This window comes from Ciconia boyciana, chromosome 2 (genome assembly GCF_034638445.1).
Source record: "Ciconia boyciana chromosome 2, ASM3463844v1, whole genome shotgun sequence".
Classification (NCBI taxonomy): Eukaryota; Metazoa; Chordata; class Aves; order Ciconiiformes; family Ciconiidae; genus Ciconia; species Ciconia boyciana.
Genome location: NC_132935.1, coordinates 113,292,029 through 113,316,850, shown reverse-complemented (window position 1 = coordinate 113,316,850; position 24,822 = coordinate 113,292,029). Strand labels below are relative to the sequence as shown.

Sequence of the window (24,822 nt, the reverse complement as noted above, 5' to 3'; positions counted from 1 at the left end):
CTGCACTTTTCCCAGTTTCATTAGGATACAAAACTGTGCAAATAAATTCAGCTTCTTCATTTCTTTTCCTGCAGATGACAAAAAGGCGAATCCCAGTGCACTTACAAAAAAAAAAAAAAAACAAAACAAACCACCAAAAAAGACCCCAAAAAACACCCCAAAACCCAAACCAAAACAAACCCCAACTGTATCAAACATCTTACATGTCATTGGCCTGTACTTATTTTTTGGAGTCACACACAAATATTAGGCTGCTCTCTGTGCCCTGGCCTGAGGGCAAGCTAACTGAACAGGACATAGAAAACCACTGGACATGACAACAGAAATGGCTGAACTTGACAGGTAATGGTATGAGAAGCTGACAAAGGGATAGTGTTGTGAGGAATGGCTGGATCTCACAGGTGATCATGGGGGAGTTATGTGAGAAAAGGTTGAACACTTCATAGATAATCAGAGGCGAATATTGGGGATGCAGAGTCTTGAAATGCCAACAATGCCAAGGTAATCGCAACTCTAAGACCGTATGAAGCTGAGATTATCTAGGTAACAGTATAAGAAATACAAAATTTAGGTACACAGAAATACAAAATTTTGGGTAGTGCCCTTGGGCATGACAGCTGGAGCAGGACAACAAATCAAGTCTGTCAGTTTGGACCACACCACACTAGCCAAACCTGTGTTTGCAGTCAGGAGGACCTGTTGTTTTCCTTGGCTAACAGGAAAGCACCCAGAGGAACAGACTGAGCACCCCTGTGGCAGGATGCATGTTCCAGGCCTGACAGTATCAGCAACTAACCATCGCTTCCTAACAGTATTCAGAAGTATCTTTCAGGCAGGCAGTATATTTAGAAGGCTTGCTTATGTTCAGAGATGAGCTATTGAGAGGACTGCTGCTCCTATAAACACTTGTTAAAAATTACATTCACAGAGGACTGATCACCTTGAACCATCTTGGCAAACTAGCATATACAGTACAGATGACGGTTATTGATATGGTAAGTATGAAAGTAGCTGGAGAACAAGTTAAATTTATCCATACTTGCATATCGCTTCAGGGGATCACAACTTACATGCCAAAATGACCAAACAGGCATTATTTAAAAGAACAAAAATACGTAATTTAAAAAACTTTTACAAAGCAAACTTCCCTACTTGCTATATTCTTACGCCAGCTTTTCAGCTCACCATATGTCTGTTTCACAGGTTGTGATCCCTTGAAAATCTGAAGGACTCCACTGACTTCTTACAGTTCAATGTACTTGAATAGCTCTTCCTATGAGAGGGATTTCAGCCTGGAAATGTCTCAGCTAAGGATGTCTCGAACAGGAATAAGAACAAAACTGGTGGATCCTTTCAAAAGAAAAATCATACCAAAGAAGTTCCAAAATTATACAGTAAATAAACTTTATTTCATCTCAGCTCTTGTCAGATTAGTGCTGTCAACAGTCACAGATCAGCATATGATACAGTTATGTATTAACTATTTACAATTTACAGTAACATACTTTTTCTCCAGAAAATATAAGTACAAAAGCTAGGAGTAAACAAATGAGGTACTGCAATTTGGATTTATTGTAGGCAAAAGCATACAGAAGTGACCTTTAGCAAACAATCATAAGATCAAATCGGGAGAGAGTAGTCATCAAGAGTGCCTAGTTCATCAGGAAAATCACCTCAACTGCTACCCATCCAAAAATGTATTGCACAATTCATTCAAAAATAAAAAAATAAATAGAAGAAACAAACCATTTATTTCAACTCTTAAAAAACACCCAGTAAAGCCTGTATAGAGATACAGTGGTGGGCAATTCCTTCCTAGGATAAAGTCTTTTCTCTCCTTTAAAAAAATAACCTTTAACACAAAATAGAAGACAGTGTTCAATATAAGAGAAAAAAGACTCATCACCAGATAACCCCTGATTAGCGTTTCTTGTCAAGGCAGTTTTAACTATATTCATGGTCCAAAGGTGGTGCTGAGTTTTGGTTCTTGCTGTTCCATTTGTGACCTTGAATAATAGCTTTTCTTCGTGTCCCTTCTCAAGGGACAACAACAGACACATGAACATATTTCTAAGCAGCAGTGTCATGAAACATCCTCATCACAATTTCTTCAAGATGGTCGTAGCCATGACTAGAAGAATGAAAGTTAGAATAAAGGAACAAATGTTACATTATTGAGAGCAACTTACAAGCACTTAAAATAATAATGATGTTGTTTATTGATAGGAATAGGAGATATAAGTTAAATTGCCAAATTATTAACTGATTTCAAGCAAGTAATTCCATTCCAGCATCTGCAAAACAGTTGAGAAACTGTGATGAAAATGAACTAACCTGTAGCAAAACACTCAGGAGTCTCACTGGAAATATATAGTCTACCACATCGTTGCAACTTAATCCAATGAAAAACAAAGTTGTCCTCTCTGCCTAAGGCCTATCATCAAAATTGAAATGATGAAGTAAAATTTTGGGGCTAGCAAAAAGCCTCCTCTACCAGGAAAATATTTATTGCTTTCACAATGAAGTCAGCATCATCTTAACTTCTGAGTTTTATACATGCAAGAATATTATCCCATTTGCTGCCTATCTGCTGACATAAGTCACAAAAATACTTGAGATAAAGTAAGAAACTACAATCCAATAATGAGGTCTGGGCAGTTTCCATACATATTAGCTTAAGTTATGAAAGTATAACAGATAATTGCTGACATTAAGGTCAAAATCAAGCCTTTCTATGATATGCTTCAAACGCAGCTGAGAATGCCTGAACTTTTTACACCAGCATTGCAGACAGCATGACGAGAATTTAAGTTTCAAACATGCTTTCTGCAATAGTGTTGTAAAGAGTTTTGTCCTATCATTACCAACAATTCAATTATTTTCAACAGAGGGCTAGAAAAAACAGTTGATGATTTTGTCAAGAAGTGATCAAGGCTAGGAGGCAAACAGTCCAAACTCTATTGCGTTTTAAGTGCAATAAAGTGCATCCGCTATTGTATTCAAAGGTTTAAAAAATCCCACAAAATAAAGTAGAAACCATGACTGTGTGTTAAGATGAATAGATTTTTTCCTTTGAAACAGCTATTATTTTGTATTGAAAGCTGTATTTGCATGACTGCAAGAGAGGAAGATAGCCTGTCAACTGCATTGTGATAACTGGCAATGGAAACAGCCTAAGTTAATCCATTTTCCTACGGCAGCAGTGCAGGCCAACCATTGCATTTCAGCCCACTGACAGCAATTGCTTCACATGCACTGAATCAATTCCTGGCAACTGTGCAAAGCTTTTCAGTTGCAAAGGAGGAAAAGGAAAGTTGGGCTGACTGTATCCTACAGAATTAATCTGAAGAGTTTATTAAATATCATGCAACACTAATGACTCAAATTGTAATCTTACCAGGCAGTGCAGAAAGTTTTACATGTGTACTTCCTTATCCTACTCCTCTCTCAACCGCTACTGCTTCTGTTTTGCTTGTTTAGCTTGGCTAGTCTGATGCAACCTGCATCTTTAGGCCTAAATCGGCTGTTGCTTTTCTATAACACTACAATTAGTGTTGCAGATTCATAATGAAAGTACCTTAATAAAACCTGAAAAAGGCACAATAAACTGAGAGCATAAAGCTCCCCAAATTGTTCTCCCTAATCTCTCTGCTCTGGCTTCTCTTGATACCAAGCCAAAGCTCTGATTCAAAAAGGTACTGATGTTTAAATGCAATCATATCCTAATTCCTCTACAGAAGCTATTTCATCAATCTTTTTTAAAAATAATCCATTCTCATATTTATAAGATGTAATAATTCATTTCAAGCAGTACAGTATGTCTCCCATAAATCTAATTTGCCTATTCAAAAAAGGAGCTCAGAAAGTGAATAAAGATAAAACAAACCCTTGCTTAATATTACATTAAATTTAATATTTCATATTAATTGATTTAAAATCTGATTTGTTTTTTTCTATAACTGAGATTTCTGTAGCTCAATCAACATTTCAAGTTATGCTTATAACTCAGAAAGATTGGGTTTGGAATCAGAATTTACCACTTCCAAATTTGGCTTTGTAAAGCAAAACATGATTAAGAGTAGAACAAAGTTTATCATACACATATAGAACAAAAAATTGGAATTTTTTTTAACAAACAAAAGCAAGCAAGAAAAAAAAGCAGAAGAATGATTAATCTCAGACTACAAATTTCATCTTTAAAACAAAACAAGTATATATTAGGCTTCACTCACCCACATGCTAACTAAGCACAGACTGATGGGATATTCAGAAGATACCACTGCGAGGTGAGGCAAACTACAAAGCCAGGAAGAAAACAGCTTATTGGACTACTTTGTTAATAGTGTAGATAAGAACTTTGTGGACATCTACTGCTTACGGATGAGATTGCTGCAGTTAGATCACAATAACTACGTAGTAAAAGCCAGATTAGTGAAGGAGATACATTGATCTAGCATATGTTTATTGACCTAGGAATTTGTTAAAAGTTTTCAGAAACCTGTTAAATATATGCCCACTAAGAGGGTAAATAACTACTCACAGATACTTAGTACTACACACACTTATTCTTTTCCAGTAGCACAGTTAATTAACAATTTACACATTAAAATTAGTTATAGATTTTTTGGCCATAAACTAACATACACAAACAACCAAGCTTTATGTTAAAAATGCACATTTATGTTGCACTTCAGAACTTTATTGCTCATGAGATCTAAATACTGGGTATTTTCAAATATCAGCATCACTCCAATATTAAGTGTGGAGAAACACTACTGCCATGTTAGTAAATGTCAATAAATAAAATACAAAAAACCCAAGCATATTTGTTGACAGAATAATTTATGAAGAACCCTCCAACTTTTTAGTCCTAAACAGAATTACAAAAGACTCACCCCAAAAAATAACTTGTGGTTCAGTAAACAAACTTAGTAACTTTGAAAGTGAAAAAAAAAAATTACTACGTCCTCCATAATATGCCCTAATATTTGAGGTTCCATTAGATGTCTAATTTAATCTCTGTGGATTTGGAAAGGAGAAAATTCATAGGCTAGATCTGAGCCAAGAAAGGACTCCTATGTGAAACCCAAGAAGTTTTTGATCAGGACATGAAGCTCTTTGAATGACAATATCCTTAACAATCAAGACACTTGCAGCCTGCAAAAAACCTCACTGTATGTTCTAGCCAAAATTTAATACCAAGGACCTTTAATACCAAGGACCAAAACTTGTTGGATAAATTCAAGTTAAAGTTTTATTTAGTATCAGAAGTTGTGAATATCTGTGTTAGGAAGACCAGGTTTCAAGTATCAAAAAGCTGAAGGGACTGCAAGATAAGGTCCATTTCTCTAACCTCTGTTTTGGCCAACAGAGAACTCAAAATGTTTCCCACATATTACTCTAGCTTGCCAAAACAGAAAAAAGCACCAGTTTTCTACCTGAAGGTCAGAGAGAGAGTGCATTAAGAGAAAATCATGTTTGCGATGCATGATACTTATTGGAGCTGCAGTATTATCAGTATTTATATAATTCTAAAAGTATTTTAAATATTTAAGATTGCAAGACACTCTCAAACCTACTAAGTGTACAGGAAAATGTTCAAGTATTTAACACTTTCCTCAGATTTGATACTTCAAGCAGACAAAATGGTAGAAGTTTTTTTTTTTTTACTTGTTTCAATGGATCAACAGGACTTCAATGTAACTACTTCAACTGAAACGTAAAAATGCTCAAATTTTTATTTTATTCTGTTTCTGCAAGTGCTAAATAAATATATATGCAAGGCCAGTGAGAGAAACAGAATGCAATTCTTCCTCTCACTTTAATTCCTAAATATTTTACTAAGCTGACCCACAAAGAGAGGGATCGCAGTGTTGACTCCAGATACAATGTAAAGAAAACTATTACTGCAGGTTTTATGTTAATAAAAAATAGCTCCAATACATAAAATAGTAACAGTAATACCAAAGAAATGTTTATGCTCGTATATTATTCTTCTTTTTTGGGTCTGCTTCTTAAACTCAAATTCACCTTTCTGGTAAATAGATTAGCTGGGAAATACCAAGCAACTGTCACATAATAAGAACTGTATTGAAACTGGGAAAAAAACCCAACCAAACAAAACCAAAGTGAAGTGTTTAAGACTCTTATTTTTGACCTGCCCTGACCCAGAGTGAACCTGATGTATTTTGATAGGTTTTCACTACAAAAATAAAGCAGGCTCTTAAAAAAAACCCAAAACAAACAAAAAACCCAATCTTGTTGGTATAATCACTTAAGATAAAAATGTACATATCCCACTTCAAACACAGGTGATTGAGTTAATCAGTTTCCTATTCTACATGCAAAATGGCTTTTGTTTTTGCCAGAAATATTATCCCAGGACTGAAAAATCTCTCTTGACATATTTTTCATGAAAACTAGTATGACTCCACAGAAACTTCTGAATTTAAGAAACATGAATTTTCTGTCAGATTACTTTTTTTGATTAGAAAATTCATCTGCAGAATAGTAGTGATGACTGAACTTGCTTTGTTCTTTGTACCCATAGCTATCAGAAATACGGCTTAACCGATGATAGGACACACTAGTTAAGGAAATAAGCTTGCTTTTTTTTTTTTTCCCCTCACTTTTGCTATAAACTCAACCCTACAGCTGGAATTTGACATTCCACTGAAGAAGAGGGAAGGAGGGAGAAAAGTAGTTTTCTTGAATGCAGACACAGGGAAAAAGGAGACTTAAAGGAAAGTTTATAATTTCTTATTCTTGCAATCTAATCTCTTGCATAAACTTAGTTTACTTATATAACTTACCAATGGTCGAGCATCTTCCCGTTCTAGTATCTTCTGAGTCTGATCTGCTGGGAACTTCAACACTGTTGTTATAACCTTGGCCATTGTCTAGAAAGAAATAGGTCATCTATAAGTAATTTCATATGCACTCAAATGCTTTGTAATATTTTAAAATGCATTTCGTTTAAGAATACTGGATGCTATTTTCAGTAATATAAATGGAAAACATAGTGAAATGAGTGAGATAACTACTTGTTTTGCATCATATATGCATGACATGTTACGTGAATTATAAGAAAACCATGAAGAATCTTCATTTCACATTGTCACAAACTGCAGCTACTGTAATACGATGTAAGCTCTATGGGATCTATGCTCAAATACTTGAAGTCCATTATTAAGACAACGTACTGTTACAAACACTGTTCCTACCACATTTGATCTTAACGCGGCCATTCTGGAAAGCACATTTCAGGTGCATGGCACCTGAGAGAGTCCTTATGGATTCAACTATGTTCACATCATCCAAATATTTTGTAAAGAAATGAAACACTGAGAAAGTAGACCCAAATGTCAGATGTGGAACTCCAGTTGTGTAAATATTTTTAGCAGGTATACAGTAACCCCATATTTAAATAGCAAATCATTTAGACATCCTCAGACGGCAGATGTAAGAATATCAAAGCTTTGTGCAAAATAGGCAATGATTATTTCCATTTCATAAAGAGATGAGTGGGAAAGAAAACCTCCAAAAGGCACAAAACAAGGTTCAGGTGACTTTTACAAGAAAGGTCAAGGTAAGAGCTGCAGTGCAGCTCAAAGAGAAGGTGATTGCTACAAAAGAAGTAACTGCTGCTCTTAAAGAATGTGGATGAGATAAGATTGCTGCTCTGAATGTCTACTGTTTGTTACCAGTCTCACATGTGGAATGAAGAGGGAGGCTGTAGCAACAGAGCAGTTGCATGACAAAAATGACTGCAGTTAAAAGTGAGAGGTAAAGCCCTAATTTGCAACAATTGTTTCAGGATATAACTTAACTAGGGATAAAAATGAAAAGAAAGCAAAACAAACCAAGCCCTGTTGAATCCTTTCAGCTCAAAAAGCATAATTTTAATATATTAATAGTTCCCATAATTAAGAAGTAAGTGCCTCTGCTGCAGTTCCCAGATACAGAAAGGAATGTGCTCAGTGCCACAAACTAATATAAAACTTTCCTAATTTCTTTTGCCAAAATCCTCATCACAATTATTTAGGACTAAAAGATTAGAAAGCATTGAGCTTACAATCTATTCAAACTCTTTGTAACAGAGCTATCAAGAAAGCCCTCTCCTAACAACTTTCTACAGGACACAACGGCATGCAAATATTGAAGAAAAATCTACAAACACTGCAAATACTCCATGAAAGCATAGATACTTATGTGCCAACTTAAATAGGGGCTAAAACATTCTTTCCTGAAAACTTCCATTTTGTAATTTATCACTAGCAATGACTTGAAATCATGTCCAAGTTTTTGAAGCCACTAGGGAGATTTTGAAGCAGAATTATTCAATGCTATTCACAGTTGCATAGTTATGAAACAAAGTTACAAGGACTGCAGAACTTAGGATAGTATGTTTAACATAGGCTTACCTTATCACTAACAGTCTAGTCTACTATAAAAACCCCCTAGTAATTCTCTAAGTGTGTGAGTACACACGCAGTTGTTCCTGTGTGTGCATCTCTCTATCTACCTATAGAACGGCTCTGAGCTTTCCCAAACTTAATAGCTAGCTCTGCTATAAAAGATAATAGTTTGCATTCCCATTTCTTTCTATGAGACTGACATATTCAGATATGTCATCCCTGAAAATAATACTTTTACAATGATACCGACCAGTGCTCTCTGTAATTCAAGAACTGCTGGTCAAAGGCACAACCTTCAAAATCAAAGTTTTACAGAAATACCCCTTGTTTTTCTGCAATGCACAAGAGCATGTTGAGGTGCCAGAAAAATATCTGCATAAATTTACTATCTCCGACACATATGTATTCCGTTACATTCTTCCATGTACCTAATCAATATCAAGATAAATATTTATTACAGACATACAACTCTTGGACTGATTTTCTGGCCTCAGGACAGACTCCAAACAACATAATGAAGTTACAAGTAGAGCATCTAGGACAAAAAGCATAACGAAGTTACTAGGAGAGCATACAAGACTTAAGATTTAGTGTGCAGTACAGCTGGACAGTGCAACTGTTCACGTGCCTGTAGAAAATATTATTTTATTTGACCTAGTAGTTTATGCCATGTATTTCCAGGTTCAGATATTCTGAACAAGGTGCATGCTTAGAAAAAGCTGGCAATCTCATGTCATATACCCTGCCAAGGACAAGGCAAAAAATAAAGTTGGACTGGAGGGCAAGACAGCAAAATCCCCCAGCGAAGACATGTGCAGTTTACAAAGAATGTGATAGGTTACAGGTTACACGTTATGACCATAATTCCTGACTCTTAGATACTGAGCCACTATCAACCCTCAACATTCCTATTATGCCTCCACTGCTATAACACAACTGATGCATTCATAATGTCTCTACTTAACATGATTCCAAGATCATTTGCCAGGCTGCATAAATGGCAATTCATCCTAGACAGTTTGCACAGATTCTCTTGAATTCCTTTAAATAAAGAGGAAATAATGTCTATAGAGATCACCAATTCCACTGCTGAACCACCTTTGAGACGTCTTACATATTTGCACTATAAAAGGAGACCCTGCACAGAGAAAGGCCACCAGAATGATCTTACAAGAGAAAGATCATTGAATATGAATGATCATTGAATATGAATAATGCTGGCTCATGAATATGAGCCAGCAGTGCACCCAGGTGGCCAAGAAAGCCAATGGCGTCCTGGCTTGTATCAAAAATAGCGTGGCCAGCAGGAGCAGGGAAGTGATCGTGCCCCTGTACTCGGGCACTGGTCAGGCCGTACCTCGAATACTGCGTTCAGTTTTGGGCCCCTCACTACAAGAAAGACATTGGGGTGCTGGAGCGTGTCCAGAGAAGGGCGACGAAGCTGGTGAAGGGTCTAGAGCACAAGTCTTGTGAGGAGCGGCTGAGGGAACTGGGGTTGTTTAGCCTGGAGAAAAGGAGGCTGAGGGGAGACCTTATCGCTCTCTACAACTACCTGAAAGGAGGCTGTAGAGAGGCGGGCGTTGGTCTCTTCTCCCAAGTAACAAGTGATAGGATGAGAGGAAATGGCCTCAAGTTGCGCCAGGGGAGGTTTAGACTGGATATGAGGAAATCTTACTTCACTGAAAGGGTTATCAAGCATTGGAACAGGCTGCCCAGGGAAGTGGTTGAGTCGCCATCCCTGGACGTATTTCAAAGACATTTGGATGAGGTGCTTAGGGACACGCTGTAGCGGTGGTCTGGGCAGTGTTAGGTTTACGGTTGGACTCGATGATCTTAAAGGTCTTTTCCAACCTAAACGATTCTGTGAAAATTAGAAAAAATTGCCTCATCTGGTCCAGGAAAACAAATGCTGAGAGAAAGGTATGTCTGTACTGAGGAGGTAAATCTCAATACAGATCTTTTAACTTAAGGACTGTGTTGGGGAAAAAAAGCACATGTTAATACTTTACTAACACACTTAGACTGTGTATTAAAAGATTTTATCAATCACATTGTCATTGCTCATGGTTTACCAGTCAGTGTAGCAGGATGAAAACAGTTTTCAAGACACAGTTCAGTAAGTTTAAGATGATATGATACAATCCCTATGAGAGCAGACACTAGCTCAGTGTCTTCCAGCAACATATCTAATGGTTGAAAGAAAACCAGCAGATGAAATCAGCTTGAAAGTACTTTTTGAAGTAAAAGTGAAGAGACCAAAGTATCTTCATATTTAAATTAGTAAAAATGCTAGCCTTCATTCCATTTTAATTTTCCATTATTAAATGCCAGTACAGCTACAATCTTGATCAGCTAATAATAGAGGACTAGACAATACCAGAAATTCTTCCATTCTTGCAATACATCAGAACATTTACCCTCAATTAAAAATTGCTAAGAGGTAATCAAATTAGTATGAACACACAATAGAGAGGAATACAATCACATTCAATTTTAAGAACTCTGTCATTCTCCCTTACTTATCTACATCTAAATTCCCAAAGCTAAAAATTGTAGTGCTTGGAAAATTATTTCTGCTGGTTGTTTGTTTAAACGTACTTCCCCTTTCAATCATACCAACTTTCAAACAATGCCTTCTCAAGTTATTGTAGGAACCAGATGTCTATCTTTTCTGATTATTTTTTTTTTCTCCTCCCAATAGTCACCTTCTTTTTTGGGAGCCAGTGTGCAGGCAATGTTGTAAAGGCATCTTCTGGTTAAATACAATGTAATCTCCAGGGCAAATAAATACATATATGTGTCTACTAATGCATACATACATATAAATGCATAAATGTATAAATTTATTATATATATTCATTCATATAGCTATTAATCAAAGCAATTGAGAGACAGAAGAGAGACCTAAAGTCAATTTACTTTAGCACTGATTGTCGTTTGTTGCTGTTATTGAAGAAACCAACTGCAAATTTTAGTACATCACTGTTAAAAAGGAAAAAAACCCTCATAACTTTATAACCCAAAGTTTTGAGGCATGTATAGTAATGTTTTGAAGATCAGTAAGATATAGCCTTAATATGTGAAAAAGAGATTTCAAATTCTGTTTTCTTGAATGCAAATTTGCTACGTGCATCAGCTATCTGCAATAGTTATCTGCAGCTGTCTCAAGACTTGTTTGAAGTTGAAACATTGCTGACGTTTTTTAGCATTTTTGCTTGTCTAAGTCCCTCACAATTCAAAATCATAAAATCCAGTAATATATGTATTTTTCTTTAATGATTTCAGTTGTTATTAAAGTAGAAGAACCATCCAATGAGCCACAGGCTTGTGAACAGAAAGTAACCAGTGATTCTGGGTTTTTTGTATCAGGGATTTGTATTTTTAATAAAAAAGGAATTAATATCAAAGTGAAAAATGGGATAAAGAGAGAGAGAAAGAGGGATCCCATAAGGACAAGACATCCTGCACAGACCAAGTTTTATTCTGTACAGAACACAATAAGAACAAAGCTAATTAACATAGAAACCTACATAAAAGCGCTTTGCTTAATAGTAGTCCAAGTTGAAAGCAGGGCAACAAAGAATGGAAAAACTCCAGGGAGGAGAAAAAAACAAACAGAAAAAATTCATCCACATAGCATTTATCATCCAAGAAAAACGTTTGTGTTACGACATACCTCTTTTGAACCTGGTCAATCTCTAAGCATCAGTATTGTTACAAGCTAGTAAAATTCCAACTTAGGAATGATTTCACAAGCTTGCAACATACAAGAAGCCTACTGTGCAGTTTTTCACTACTTTTAGGAGTAAATTAATAATAGCTAGAGAAGGTATACAGATTTGGGAGCCCTATAAACACCTTTAAGCAACAATTAAAGAGATATTTCACCATCTTCAGAGCTACTAACAAACTATTATTTAATCCAACTGTTACTTATCGTGTTTGCGTCAAGATGACATCAAAAGAGCAATTCTGCTAAAATTGTGCATACCAGCTTTCACAGTACATTAGGCTTGATTGACAACAGGACTTTTGCTAGTAAAACCATACCTACCTACGAAGGTTTTTTTCTTCATAGGTACACTGGTGAGAGATGTGACAACCCCCCTTCCCCCACCAGTCATCTTGGCATGCTGACAAAGTTTTTAAAGGTATGGATCATGCCTCTTTGGAAAAAAAAAAAACATGAAAGCCTATCAAATCCTGTGTCAGTAATAAATATGTAACAAATGTAACGAATCACAAACACATGGTACTTCAAATCTATACAGCAAGGATGTTAAAGTATATTCTAACCTGAATCATGTCACCATATACAACTTTCCATACCTTTGTCTCACGACCCATCATATATTCAAAGAGCACTTTCCTCAAGTATTCAAACTCAGTAGGCTCCCCAAAGAGGGAAACGTCAGTATGGTGAAGGTTTCCATCTGTGTAAACAAAAATAAGGGAATATTTATACTGGGAGTCACTCATGAATCTAAGTTTCACCAATGGCATGAAAATTAACAAGAACAAATGCCAGATTCTGCAGCTGGGATGGAGTAACAGCAGCCCTGCAGAAAGGGGTCTGGGGGTGCTGGTTGACAGGAGGCTCAACAGGAGTCACCAGTGTGGCCTGGCAGCCAAGAGGGCAAACCACATCCTGGGGTGCATCAAACACAGCATAAGCAGCCAAAGGAGGTGATTATCCCGCTGTATTTAGCACTGGCATGGCCTCACCTTGAGTATTGTGTGTGGTTCTGGGCCCCATAACTTAAAAACAATGTTAGGATACTTGAATGTGTCCCAAGGAGGGCACCAAAGCTGGTGAAGGGCTGGAAGGCATGTCCTCTGAGGAGCGGCTGAGGACATGGGGCTTGTCTAGTTTGGAGAGAAGGAGGCCGAGGGGTGACCTCCCTGCTCTCTGCAGCTTCCTGAGGAGGGGACGTGCAGAGGGAGGTGCTGATCTCTTCTCCCTGGTACCCAGTGCCAGGACCCGTGGGAATGGCTCAAAGCTGCGTCTGTCAGGAGAGGTTCAGACTTGACATGAGGAAACATGTCTTTACCGAGAGGGCGGTCAAAGCCTGGCACAGGCTTCCTGCAGAGGTGGTTGATGCCCCAAGCCTGTCAGTGTTGAAGAGGCATTTGGATAATGCCCTTCACGCCATGCTTGAACTTTTGGTCAGCCCTGAAGTGGTCAGGCAGTTGGACTAGATGATCGTTGTAGCTCCCTTCCAGCTGAACTCTTCTCTTCTCTTCTATTCTATACTTCTTCCTACCTCCTCCTTTCCCTACCAGTACATGCTGAGGAAACCTCTGATGACATTTCTTCCCAGCCCTGCACTAGCAGAAGGCATTGAATGGGCAGTCATGTCCCATCCTAAGCATTGGCTCTGTCACGTTGTGGGCAGGAGGCATGTACCTTCTGATGGGGGGGAGAGCTGTGCATCGTCTAGAGATAATTGGATGATCTGCACAAATTTGCAAAAAGCAAGTGTGAAGTGCGGTTTTTGAAAGTCTTCTGTGTTCATCCAGTTGAGCTGGGTTTCCAGAGGATGGCAAAACCCGGCATCTCTGACACTAGCAAGGCTCACAGATCAAGCCCTCAGTCTGAAGCAGGATGTGCTCCTCAACTAAATGGTTGCAAATCTTTTGGAGGTGAGCAATACCTGTTCATTTCCCCATGGATTTTTATTTTTTTTTACTCCTTGTACTCATTTTTAGAAATGCCTGATCTGTTTCATGTGGAAAAACAGGCTAAAACAAAAGAGCCTGGGTAGAACAGTACTCCCTTGGAGAGAAGGTCCATCTGGCCCAATACTCTTGTCTCCAAAGTGGCCAAGCATCAGTGTCTAGAGGAGAGCATATGAGCAGTGCAAGTCTTCTTCTGCCAGGGTCCTGGGGGTGCTCCTAGGCCTCAGTGGCTGGGACCGGCCTCCCGCGGGACCCCCACCCCGCCCGTCTCCTGCCAAGGGCCCAGGGGATGTGTCTCAGCTCAGCCTGGGGCCTTCGGTCCCTGCCTGAGCGATGGGGTAGGTGTGCCCGTCTCTGCCCCTGTCTCCTGGATGGGCCTGGGACCTGCCCTGCAGAGAGCTGCTCTCCTGGATGCAGCCCTCAGACCTAGGCCATGGCTTCTCATGCAGAGCTCTAGGCATAACACAGCATAACTAGTCTGCTCTATTCCCTACGCTCACCATGAGTCCAATAATGATGAGACTGTAATTTGCCTGAAATGCCACAGGGTTTTTCAGCTCCCAAAGCACTTTCAAGGACACACAACACAAAGGTTACAAGTGGAAACAGGTTTTGATTTTATTTATTACTGTGTCAGAGCAGGAGATCTTGCAAAGGAACTCTAATCACAAAAAGAGTAAATGCCCAGACATGTAGAACAAGAAAGATCCATAAAATCTCATATTTCTATTGTTAAGAATTTTAAAGAGTCATAAAATGTATATTTAATTAACCAAGACAAATGGATAATTCCTCCCCATCCACTGTCAAGTGCCACTGCCTATACCACTCCCACGGGCACACAGAAAACTTAACTCTGATATAGAGCTCTTTTAACTGTATGACATAAAAACAAATGTCAAACAAAATGCTGTGTGATTTGCTCATCTGAAATCACACACCAGCTCTATTATAATAGACAAGACAAAACAAGGATAAGATGTCAAAAATATTTTATGAGTGTTTTAAAAAGACTGATATTTTAATAAATTGTCTAAACCAAAGCATATCTTTCAAACAAATAAAAAACTTATTTGTGATTAAAACTGTACTTACCTCTGTACGGTGTTCCAACTGATGTGACGTACACATTCTTCTCATAATTTTTCAGCCGGTCTTCCAGTACATGAATCTAAATAGAGAACAGTCAAAATGATAAATGGTGTTCACAAGCAGCTAAAATAAGCATAACTGAAACAGTTTTCAGCTAAACATCATCTCCTTCTATGAAAGCAAAATACATTTGCTTTTTAAGGAAGGAACACATTAAAAATTGTGTTATTAAAAACTCTTCCTAAACTACTTAAGGAAATGTGTGTACATGTGCATATACACATAAGAATATCTATAGCAAATGTTATGCATATATATGTATTTATATACATATATACAGGTGTCTTTTATACACATAAACATACATAAAAAAGAGAACATGACAAAAATTGTACTTAACATCAAAAAAGATCCATAATTTCTTGAAGTGCAGTGTTCCATTTTTCACTGTGCAAATGTTTTGCTAACCTGTATCACAAGCATGTGGTATTTTCATTCGCAGGGGATAGAGGATTACTTTGAAAATTGCACAGAGATCTGAGAGCAAGTATGACTCAAAACTATTTTACATGCATATTATTTCCATAGTATCTGTGTGGAGATGTGCTACATCATCACTTAAAAAGAACCTTTTAATACTGCAAACACAAAGTATCAGACAAGAATACTTTTTACTTGTTCAAACAGCACCCTTACCTGCTCTTTGAACTCCTGCTCTTTCAGTTTTGAATCATTGACTAGTGTTGTCTTCTGTGCAAGCTGTGCCTGAAAGAACAGCCACATACGGAAATCATCAAGAAACTGCTGAAGATATATCATAGGTATCTTTTCAATAAACCTCTTTCTCCTTTAACCCACACAAACTCATAAGCAGTACTTCTGCTTTCAAACTGCTGTGAAACAGAATTATCTAGAGAGCAAAATCAAGACTTACCTGAAGTTCTGTTATTGTGACCTAGAATAACAACAAAAAAAATTTAAATGAAAATGTATGAAAAATACTGAGTATATCAAGCACTGGACAGGGGTAAAAAGAGAAAGAAATATCAATCACCTAGTTCTGATACAGTGTGTTAACTGAGGATGATAAAAATCAAAATGACCAAATCACACATATAATTATAAAAATAAGTAGTCCCATAAATAGTGTTTAACTTATTTGTATTGACAGTACATAAAGTTTATATTTAAATTCTCTCATTTTATTCTGTAAGACAATTATCATAAATATAACTTCAAGAACCTAGTACTTCCAAATCTTTACAAAATGCATATTGGAGATGAATGATAACTGAAGGAGTATGAAGCACATGCCAGAAAACCCTAACTACTATTAATACTATTCACAATGGTGCATCTTTTTCCTTAATTCTCCAAGCTGCATTTGGAAATGTGAACATTTATCTGAAAATAGCTTCAGCTTATGAGCTCTACAACTTGCAAAGATAGCAATGTTTATGAAGTATAGAAACAATTCTAAGCTGAAATTTCTATCTTTCAGTGTTCCAACTCTAAGGAAAATAATGCTTTAGTAGTCATCAGTATAAATCAAGGTTGTAAAATAATTTTAACAGCAAATAATTTGTGTGTGCATTTTTTTTTTCTTTTTTAAGGTAACCTAAACCTTAACACAGAAGTGGTACATACTATTTGTTTCTTCCTGAGCCTCTTTGGAATTGCATTGAAAAGGAAAGCTATTCCCCATCTCTTGCAGGTTCATAAAACCTGTGGGTTTTCCTACACTCCGCAAACACAATACAGGGGAAAATCATTCCTCTATGGATCTCAAACGTGTAAGTGCAATTCTTCCTTCTGAAGAGCTCAATCATCTGACCAGACATTTATTTTCTCATTAAGAGAGACAGTCTCTGATATTTTTACATCCCAGCACTAATGCTTAAGGATGTTACTATTGGCCAACTGTTTATCGCAATCAGAAAAATATTGTTCAAATGTATAGTTACGCTTCATGTCAAAGTGGATATGTTATATGTGATGCTTGGCCTAGGCTGACAACAAGCAGCAGAGGAGGTTTTGTAAGATGAACTTCTGTGACGTGGGAGACTCCAACTTTAGACAACAAATGTATCAATTGCCCACAAAAAGTTGCTTCCAGTCAATGGAAGACTTCTGAGATATTTTACTACTAGTGCTGAAGGAAAAAAAAAAAAACCTAAAGGAGAAAAATGTTACAAGACAACAAAATAAAGAAGAAATAAGGTGAGACAAAAGGTACCATGGCAAATATAAGGTGACAGAATTCATTTGAATGCACATGTAAAATCCAGACATGGATTTGTACACTTCTGCTCAGGTATGTGGACAAGGTCCACAGGCCTCGTCCAATTTCTCATCCAGCTCTGTAATGTTGCACATATATGCTATTGTACCAGGTAATAGCAAAATTAATTTCCTACAGATATGTCGAGGACAAGCAATGGACAAATTAAGAGATAAGAATTAAGAAGAACAACTACTCTTAATTTCTAAGGAGGAAAAAAAAGAAAACTACCTCCTGACCCCAGAACAGACTGTGTCAAAGAGTGAGAATCCAATCCTGAAATACTGATAAAACAAGAACTGGAAGCCCAATTACTCACAGCACTCTAAATATTTGAGCTTTGACTGGACCAGAAGATGTACCAGGAGCTATCTGCACATTCAATAGCATAATCTGACTATTAGAATACTTAAGTTGTTTTGAGATGAAGTCACCATTGAGAACAGTATGAAATATGAAATTCACATTCAGTTAAATCAGAGCTATGCAAAAGAAAGCTTGTGAACAATTTGCTAAATTTGAATTTAGTTGGAATTCCCAAAATTACTCAAGAAAGCTTGACGCCTATACGCCAGCAAAATCATGGATATTTAACTACCTTACACTCACCAAAAAATCCCATTCTTATTCTGCAAGCACTTCAAACGTGGATGCTTTAACTGTATTTAAGTACATGCAGTACCACACAAACTGGTTTTCCTCCCCTCCAAATGAGACATCATTTATCCTTTACAACAAAGCTATTTACCAGCAATGGAGTTCTCTCAACTGGTTTATACCAACCACAGATGGAACAACTCCTTTGAGTTTCTCTGAAGTCTGCCATGGAAACTCCAAGGAGCGGAGAACTGTGGACAAGATTCCAAAGTCAGGCAAAATTAGCTGTTTATTTTGTTTATTGTAAGCAGATTAATCTTTACATAGAGATGTAATATTTGCAATATTCAAATATTTTACAGCTCTATGCTACCATTGCAAATCTGCGCAATGCATTTCTGGGAAGAATTGAGAAATACATGAAATACCATTGCTGGTATATAGATTTGATATAACTTTAATGTCCTATCAGTGAATATGTAATCCCGAAGTTGTGTGTATAATACAATGCTAAATGACTGCCTGTATTTACAGCAGACTTCTATAACAAAGTAAGTAGTGAGATGGTTAATGAAGAAGTTCTAAAGATAAAGTACTCTTCCTACTTTTCAGAATCATGTTTTAGGGTTTAGAATCTTCCTCCAGATTCTGAAAGAATCTTCCTCCAGATAATAAGATTATGTAAGATTATCATCAGTAGGTGGACAAGGGTTGATTAAGAATAGAAGGCAATCTGATACAAATATTTCTACTTTTCCCGTTATGAAAACAACCCTCATGTCATGGAATAGTTAATAAAAGTAATATAAAGGGTGTTGTAAGCAAGTGCAAGGCAGAAGGGAAAAACATTAGGACAGTGAGGTAATTTGTACTGGAAGTTTGTAGTGTCAAATAAATATATTTTGTATCCTCATTGCTGCCTGTTGTCAAAATGAAAAAATTTAAAATAAGGTTAATATGAATTCTCATCAATGACTCAACACCTCATATACTTTTCCTCTCCTCAGTGTAATAATAACTAGTAATGTTTTCATCAAAGAATTCCTCAAACTAAAATGTGGTCTCAGAAAAACAAAAGCATGCACTCAGTCTTCTTTTAATGAAAACCTTTCTGTGCATAATTGATATATTCAAGGCACTACTTCAGAGCCCTTTGGAATTTGAATTTAAAAACATCTCACTAAAAATGACCCAATGTGATTTCCTTTCCTTCTAAAGGGCTACCAGTAAAATCAACATAAATACATGTAGAGGGCAAAACCCCCCACCTTAATAATCACAACACAACTGGACTTTTTAACATACCATTAAAAAAGGTAGTATCAATTACTGCAGATTCTAAAGAGGTTCACTTTTGAAGAAGTTAACATCTAGAAGAACAGAAACTGTATGGGAAAGTGAAGGCCAGATATATAAATAAAATCCAATTAAGAGCAAGCTATAGAATCTTATGAAGACTAAGCGTTTCACACCTAAAGATATAAAAATATGTTAGTGCCAGCTCACTTTTTCACTGTTCCAATGTTCCTGTTCTGCCATCCTTTGTTTGTATTCCTTTTGCAAGTCTTCTAGCTGTGCCTGCAACTCATGAACTTTTGCTGTCATCTCTTCTTCACGAGCCTTCAAAATACAGGAAAAAAAATTACTTAGATAATTAATCATCTAACCACTCAAAACCTTAACTACAGTGGACAGAAAGCAATCAACAAAAGAATTATGCTATACACAGAAATAATATGCTTGAAATTCAGTATAAAGGCTAGTTACACTACAGGACTACAGAAAAGAGCAAGAAACAAACATAGGAGCTTAAGATTTTGCAGGCCTTTGACAATTAAGATTACATAGTTAGGATTACAGTTAGTTTTTTGAAAATTACAAAAAAAGAGCTATTTCTATTGGGCCCTAAAACAGCATTCAAGTATAATCCAGCAAGCGTATTACTGTAGAGATTGTGCTTGCTTACATGACCTTCATGAAAGGGACACATGATGATACAGAGTTACTTCCTATACTCTGGAAGTGACAAGGACTTAAATCCTTTCCTCGCTCACTCTCACAAAGATGTTCCTAAAGCAGTTTTACGCACATTTTCAGAAACAATGACTTCCCACTCACAAGCGTTTGGCAGGCACTGTGCAATGTGGAGGAAAGAAGCAGGGGCAGGAATGGTAGGGAGGAAATGAACTTTTCCTGTATGTTTTATGACAGTGTGAAGAGTACATTTATAGGAGGACAAATATGATGACCTAAATCCTAGCAAGTTAATGCACCTATATGGCACTTTGCAAAAAGAAGTATTTTTAAAAATTGCATCCCCTCTGGCGTTTTTGTGAGATAACATGTTAGGGAGCTTATAAAACAGCACTCCAATTCAAAGTGCATGTCTCCACTGCTGAACTAAACTAAAACTCTAGGTTCACTCATGCTAACCACTCAGGGCAGTGAGCTGCCTGCTCTGCTATGCAGTAGTACTTCGGATCAAATTAGTACAATTAATCAACTGTTATCAAGAACAGAACTGCTGATCAAAATTTTATTCCATTCAAAATCTCAGAAGTACAAATTCTAGTGATACAGAATATTCACTGGAAAAGTAAGTGCAGAACTAGAGAGCTGGTCCAGGCTAAACAGATGTAGGGTATGCCATAAGTAAAAAAAAGAATTATTTCCCTGTAAGGCCATTTTTTAATGTGTCCCTTGCACCCTACTTAAGAACAGAATACCCTCCCCATGCAGCCCCCTGTCCCAAAAACCACCACCAAAAAGAAACAAAGCAAACTGCCCCCCTAAAAGCCTGTGAATGGGAAGTCACAGTACTCGAGCAAGTTTTAGGGTCTAGAAGTTTTAAGAATATCCATCTTCCGTAAAAACCTTGCCCAAACCTCATGACCTCCAAACAGTGTTGTTTTTTATTCATTCACATGATTTTTCACTGCCCTCAAAAATACATCAACAATTAACCTTTTCTAAGATTCTTTTATAGATGGATATACACCTCTAGTTAAAAACCCTCAATACCTGGCATATTCAGTTGCTTCTATTTTTCCTTGTTTGGGTTTTTGGGTTTTTTTTTTTTGGAGGGGGGAGGGAGTGGTGGTGGTTGTTTTGGTTTTTTGAGTTTTTTTTAACATCAAGAATCTAAAACTTTACAAGTTCTAGACTACTGTTCACTGAAATAAATCAAAATTGCATGCACATCATCCTTAGTCATAGAAAGTAGTTGAAACGCAGAAAATAAATTAATCTCAAAATGATGAATGATGCTTCTGTAAAAGGGACCTACCTGTGAGCCATTATTTTTATAAACCCCTGAATAGAGATTATAATCTAAAATTTGAAATAATTAGTGATCATGTGGGGTTCCAACATGCTACAGAATCTGCATTTACAGTAAGAACTTATTGTCCTATACAGCATCTGGCATACCCTGAAAATAAACTACATGCATTTTGGATTTAATTACAGTTACAGACTAAGACTTCAATGAAGTCATAATTTCCCAAATCTGAACCACAAAGCCTATCCTGTATTCACCTGGGAGGCATTACAACAAATGAAAGAATACACACCTGAAGTTAGATATTTTATTTTTAGCTCATAGATAGGCTTAAAATAATCTAGCTGGAGCACAACATTCAATTTTTCTCTAATTATATAATTTACTTGAAGAAAAGAGACTTAGGCCTCAAATTACAGGCTATGCTGATTTACAAGTCCTTTAATTAGGGGGACTTTCATGAAATCTTATGTGATAAAAATTTCTATGAAAGATAAGAAAAAAACAGATAAAGCAAGAGAAGTACCAGGGCAGCACTTCACAAAACAATCATATTAAGTTTAACTGACTGAATGATTCCTGCTTGTGTTTAAGGATATATACTCAAATCAAGTTAGACTAATTTTTAGCATCATTAACCATGTTTAAAATGCAACAAAGAGCTACAAAGTTTCATCAGCAAAATTCATTCTTGCAATTGGCATTATTTTTGCCTCATCTTCTTACCATTTATGACAGAGACAAAACTCTCTGCATAAATGTCTTGATGCAAAATTTCTCAAACCTATCATGAGCCAAGTCAGGTATAAGTGGGGTAATAACTGGTAACTTCAGGCTAAATTGAGAAAACCTATACAGCTGCTGATGCATATGTTTCTATTTCTATCAGAGACCTCAATGAATATGACATACTCAATTTAACATAAATATTTCTTAACTTTTGAGATGCTTGCAATACTTTTTCAGGAGAAAAGGTAGCAAATTGTCTGAACTTTTTTTTTCTTTCCCTAAAATAACAGAAACAAAACACTCACACATACACCATTACCTAAAAAAGAAACATGTACTCTGAAATTTCAAATATCAAACTACATCATCAATGAGATGCAAAAAATAACAGTGTTCATGTCCTCCAATTGCACAGAAGTCAAATTAGCCTAAACCTTCAAGATCATATATCGAGGACAGCATGCATGTTTCTGACGTACGTACAGACTGAATGCATCAGGAAACAGAGAGAAATTACATCTGCATGACTTCAGGTCACAGACCTATTTGGGCCTGTAAAGGAAGGACCTGAATGGCAACACACTGCACATTCAGGTAAGAGAAATATAAATCCTCCAGAAATGCAGAATTTAGATCTGTGGTACAAAAAAAAAAAAATCTCAATTGTTTTATATAATGTAATTTTTCTAAATTAGGAAATAAAAGAAGGAGACTCTAAATTTAAAACCCTGCCATCTCCATCCAACTTGCTAGAAGTTCAAACATCAGAGTGGAACACACCAACCTGCCTACAAGATTGAAATTTTTAGTATTAAACACTCAGTCATGCTCAGTACATAGCTCTTTGGGCTGGTCATTGAGCATGAACAAACAGAAGTTCACTTACATTTATTAATACTGGCTCTATTTTCAAGGGACATGCATTTTTATTAAATTATTTGTGCAAACAGGACTAAGATTAGCAAAATTAAAGCCTGCATCCCAACATGATGTACAGTCTAGCACTGAAAACTATTTAATGTTTTGTTACCATACATGTGGGGCTGGGACAATTTTCTTGGCTAAAACAGGAGGCATCCTTGGAAGGGAAAGTATCTTTAGACTGAAGTTGGCTGCTAACTTCTGGTTTAGATGTTACTGGAGCAAAACTATGTCTATCTGCAAATATCATGCAGACAAACCATTCACTTGCAAGTAAAAATGAAAGCTTTACTAGCATAAGAACTATGCAAACAGACTGGACCCTGCATAGAAAAGCCCTTACTTTAAGGGCTATGGTGCCAGTCCGGGTGGAGCATCAGAGAAAGGAGCTAGAGAGTGAGGCTGACCCATAAACACTGTATTTAAATCCTTAAAAGAAACAACACACCACCACCACAACTCTAGTAAAGGTTAAATTTAACTCACTCACTTTCCTCATTTCAATCTGGAACACAAACTGCTCAAGGACATAAGGACCTAACTGTATAATTTTTATTGAATGATTAGAGGTGGGGCTTAATTTTTGGTGTTCTTTCATGTTCATATAACACAGAAACAAAACATTTTAATTGCAAGCTGGGTCACCACACATATCAAATGTAAATCAAGCAGTAAGATCTTTACTAGAAAGAATTCTAGTTTTTCTGTTTAGTTGTGCAATGAAAAAAGGGGAGGAGTTATTTTGAAATGTATGTATTCATAGCACTTTTCAGAAAGATACCTCAAGGATTTCTTCATATTTTTTCACAGTTCTTTTTAGATCCTCATCTTTTTCAGCAATTTTTTTATGCAACTGTGTTGTCTCTATGTGATGATTTTCTATCAATTCAGTTTCTACCTCCTGGGCTTTACCTATTAAAAAAAAAAGTCAGGCAATATTAAAAAAAAAAAAGAATATTTATTTTGTTACATTATGTCACAACAGTATTAAAAAAAAGCTTAAAGACAACTGTGGAAGGCATCTATAAGGAAAACTTGTCAAGAAAATTCACTTTTCCACTCTGTCAGTGATAATTATGTCAGTTGATCCTAATATGTATGAAGTTTGTTGCCTGTAGTTTGGTATCTGGAACAATTTTTTCTACCTGATGCTGGAACTTTTCTCTGAAAGTTAAGATCACGACCTATATTTATCAACTTATTCTATCTCCTACTCTGTCTAGAGAAGTGATTGAAACATCTGCAGATCTTCAGAAATTCCTCACTTGTAGGGGTACCTCCAGTAACTGTGGAGTCTTTCTGCTCAATTCTCCAACCTCCAGCTTACCCTATGGTGGCAAAAGATGGACAGAGAGGAGAAGCTGAAATATGCTGTACTCTAGTTATAACCACATGGTATAGCAATCAGACATCATATCCAGTTGGTACCTGTTAGTGGTTACAATGAATGAAGTCTGCAAGACGCAGCTAGGAAAATGCAACTCTGATTCCCAGATGGATCTAAGTTTCTCTAAAAGGCACCCTTCAGTGCCATATATTCAGCAATGGAGTGTTAAAGGTTTGTACTGCTAAAGCCAAAGTAGTATTACAATGAAAACTTACCAATGTGCTTTCACCTCTGAAACCTTACTCTCCTTTTTTTTCTTTTGTACATATGATAAAAAGATAGGTACCTATGGCTACCATGGGTAACTCTTGCCATGACAGATGCAAACAGACAGACTGCTAGATCAAAGATCCATCTTGCAGGGTACAGAAGAACAGCTACATATTCATTTTCCTAACTGTGCCACAATTCACATTTATATGTTATTTCCTGAGCAAGA

At 36.7% G+C, this 24,822-nt stretch overlaps 1 protein-coding gene across 7 annotated transcripts in view; it reads right to left on the bottom strand.

Annotated features, from left to right (window-relative positions):
- Positions 1-1,393: 1,393 nt before the first annotated feature.
- GOLGA4 (golgin A4) overlaps positions 1,394-24,822 on the bottom strand; it is a 71,101-nt gene continuing 47,672 nt past the window's right edge. For 6 of the 7 annotated variants that reach the window (XM_072853599.1, XM_072853601.1, XM_072853603.1 and 3 more), the window contains 9 exons: positions 23,778-23,908; positions 19,573-19,686; positions 16,123-16,143; positions 15,885-15,953; positions 15,192-15,267; positions 12,747-12,850; positions 6,813-6,899; positions 4,233-4,296; positions 1,394-2,131 (listed from right to left, as the gene is read on the bottom strand). In XM_072853599.1, the coding sequence (XP_072709700.1) occupies positions 4,267-4,296; positions 6,813-6,899; positions 12,747-12,850; positions 15,192-15,267; positions 15,885-15,953; positions 16,123-16,143; positions 19,573-19,686; positions 23,778-23,908 (632 nt within the window). In that variant the 3' untranslated portion in view covers positions 1,394-2,131; positions 4,233-4,266. The remainder of the gene's footprint in view (positions 2,132-4,232; positions 4,297-6,812; positions 6,900-12,746; positions 12,851-15,191; positions 15,268-15,884; positions 15,954-16,122; positions 16,144-19,572; positions 19,687-23,777; positions 23,909-24,822) is intronic. The other variant, XM_072853600.1, reaches the window with a different exon arrangement.